The sequence below is a fragment of the Cynara cardunculus genome, unplaced genomic scaffold (genome assembly GCF_001531365.2).
Source record: "Cynara cardunculus var. scolymus isolate 2C unplaced genomic scaffold, CcrdV1 Un_Scaffold_7418, whole genome shotgun sequence".
In the NCBI taxonomy this organism is placed as follows: Eukaryota; Viridiplantae; Streptophyta; class Magnoliopsida; order Asterales; family Asteraceae; genus Cynara; species Cynara cardunculus.
Window position 1 is genome coordinate 1 of NW_020203542.1, and position 1,591 is coordinate 1,591.

General features: G+C 41.4%; 1 protein-coding gene and 1 non-coding gene across 2 annotated transcripts; one reads left to right on the forward strand and one right to left on the reverse strand.

Annotated features, from left to right (window-relative positions):
• Window positions 1-251: 251 nt before the first annotated feature.
• On the reverse strand, window positions 252-1,535 carry LOC112504932. The gene has a single exon (XM_025108888.1). It carries the CDS (start codon window positions 1,533-1,535, stop codon window positions 252-254), a length of 1,284 nt encoding a protein of 427 aa, XP_024964656.1.
• LOC112504933 lies at window positions 1,129-1,235 on the forward strand. The gene has a single exon (XR_003068298.1). It is a non-coding gene; the product is annotated as a small nucleolar RNA R71 (small nucleolar RNA).
• Window positions 1,536-1,591: the final 56 nt, after the last annotated feature.

The following is a 1,591-nucleotide window of genomic DNA, read 5'->3' on the forward strand; positions in this document are numbered from 1 at the left end:
CTAGCAGGAAAAGGTAAATCTCTTAGATCTAAATCAGTTGGGCCGGTCTTTTTCTGCTGGACTGTGGGCAGTTTCTGCCCACAGTGAGCAGTGTCAGTTGGAGACTGGGTGGTGCTGGAACTGGGTAAACCTGCTGTTTCTGGAACAGAAACTGGAATCTGAGTTTCTTCAGCTGTAGGCAACAGAACTGGAAATTTCGATGTGTCAAAAGGATGTGAAATATTTTCTTGACAAATCGGTTCCATGGGTGTTTATTTTTCGGCATTAGAGTCCCCTAAGTCCTTATCACTTCTCAAAGTCACGGCCTTAACATGTTCCTTAGGTATTTTCGTGTCACTAGGCAAAGTTTCTTGAGGTCTATTCGTGAGATTCGCGGCAAATTGGCCAAGTTGGGTCTCAAAACTCCTTAAGGTTGCATTGGTTTGGTTTATAAAACCTTTAAGTAAAGTTTCGAGTGAACCATTACCCTCCGATGCATTTTGTTGCCTAGGTGCATGTGATTGTGAAGATTGTCCACTTTGGTACATGTGATGATTGCCTTGCATGTGATTATTACATTGCATGTGATGACCACCTTGATTAAATCCCGGGGGATTCGAAGGTCGGTTTTGAACTTGAGTTGCCCCGGGGGGTTGAAGTCCCGTATTTTCGGCCCATGAAAAATTCGGATGATTTCTCCAATTCGAATTGTACGTTGGAGAAAATGGGCTATTCCTTGTATGGTTCCCAACATAATTTACCGAAACGAGGTTTCCGGGGCAAAACTCATAAGAATGACTTTCACCACAAAAAACACAAGATTCAGTCATGGAAGAATTAGACATTATGGATTGGACTTGATTCTTTTCCCCATTTAAGTTTAAATTATTTTTAACCAAATTAGTTAGCGCAACAATTTGGTCATTCAAAGAAGAAATGACATCAAGCTCATGAATGCCTGAGGCAGATTTAGAAATGACAGCACGAGGGTTAGACCATTCAGTATTATTATTAGAAATTCGTTCCAAAATGTCATACCCCTCATTGTAGGTTTTTGCTGTAAAAGCACCACCGGCCGTTGCGTCAAGAATAATCTTAGCGGCACTAGAAAGTCCATTATAAAACATTTCTAGTTGAATACAATGAGGGATTCYGTGGTGAGGACACTTCCTAAGAAGGTCCTTGAATCTCTCCAATGCATCCGATACCGCTTCATCTTCTTCTTGGCGAAACGCCATAATTTCATTTCTAATCTTTACATTCCTCGTCGGAGGAAAGTATTTTTTTAGAAAATTTTCCGCCAAATCATTCCAAGTAAGGATCGAGTTTGGTGGTTGGGAATTTAGCCATGCTCTAGCTCTATCCTTCAATGTATAAAGGAAAAGCGTCAAGCGTAAGGCCTCTTGAGTAACTCCCGGAATTTTAAAATGATCCGTCATTTCAATAAAAGATTTCAAATGAGAATGCAGATCTTCCGAAGATAATCCCCCAAACTGACCCATAGCGGAAATCATTTGAAACATAACCGGCTTGGGTTCAAAAGATGTTGCCGTCATTTCGGGCCTACCAATTCCCGAGGCCAATTGACCAAATTCGGGAGTTGCGTAGTCCC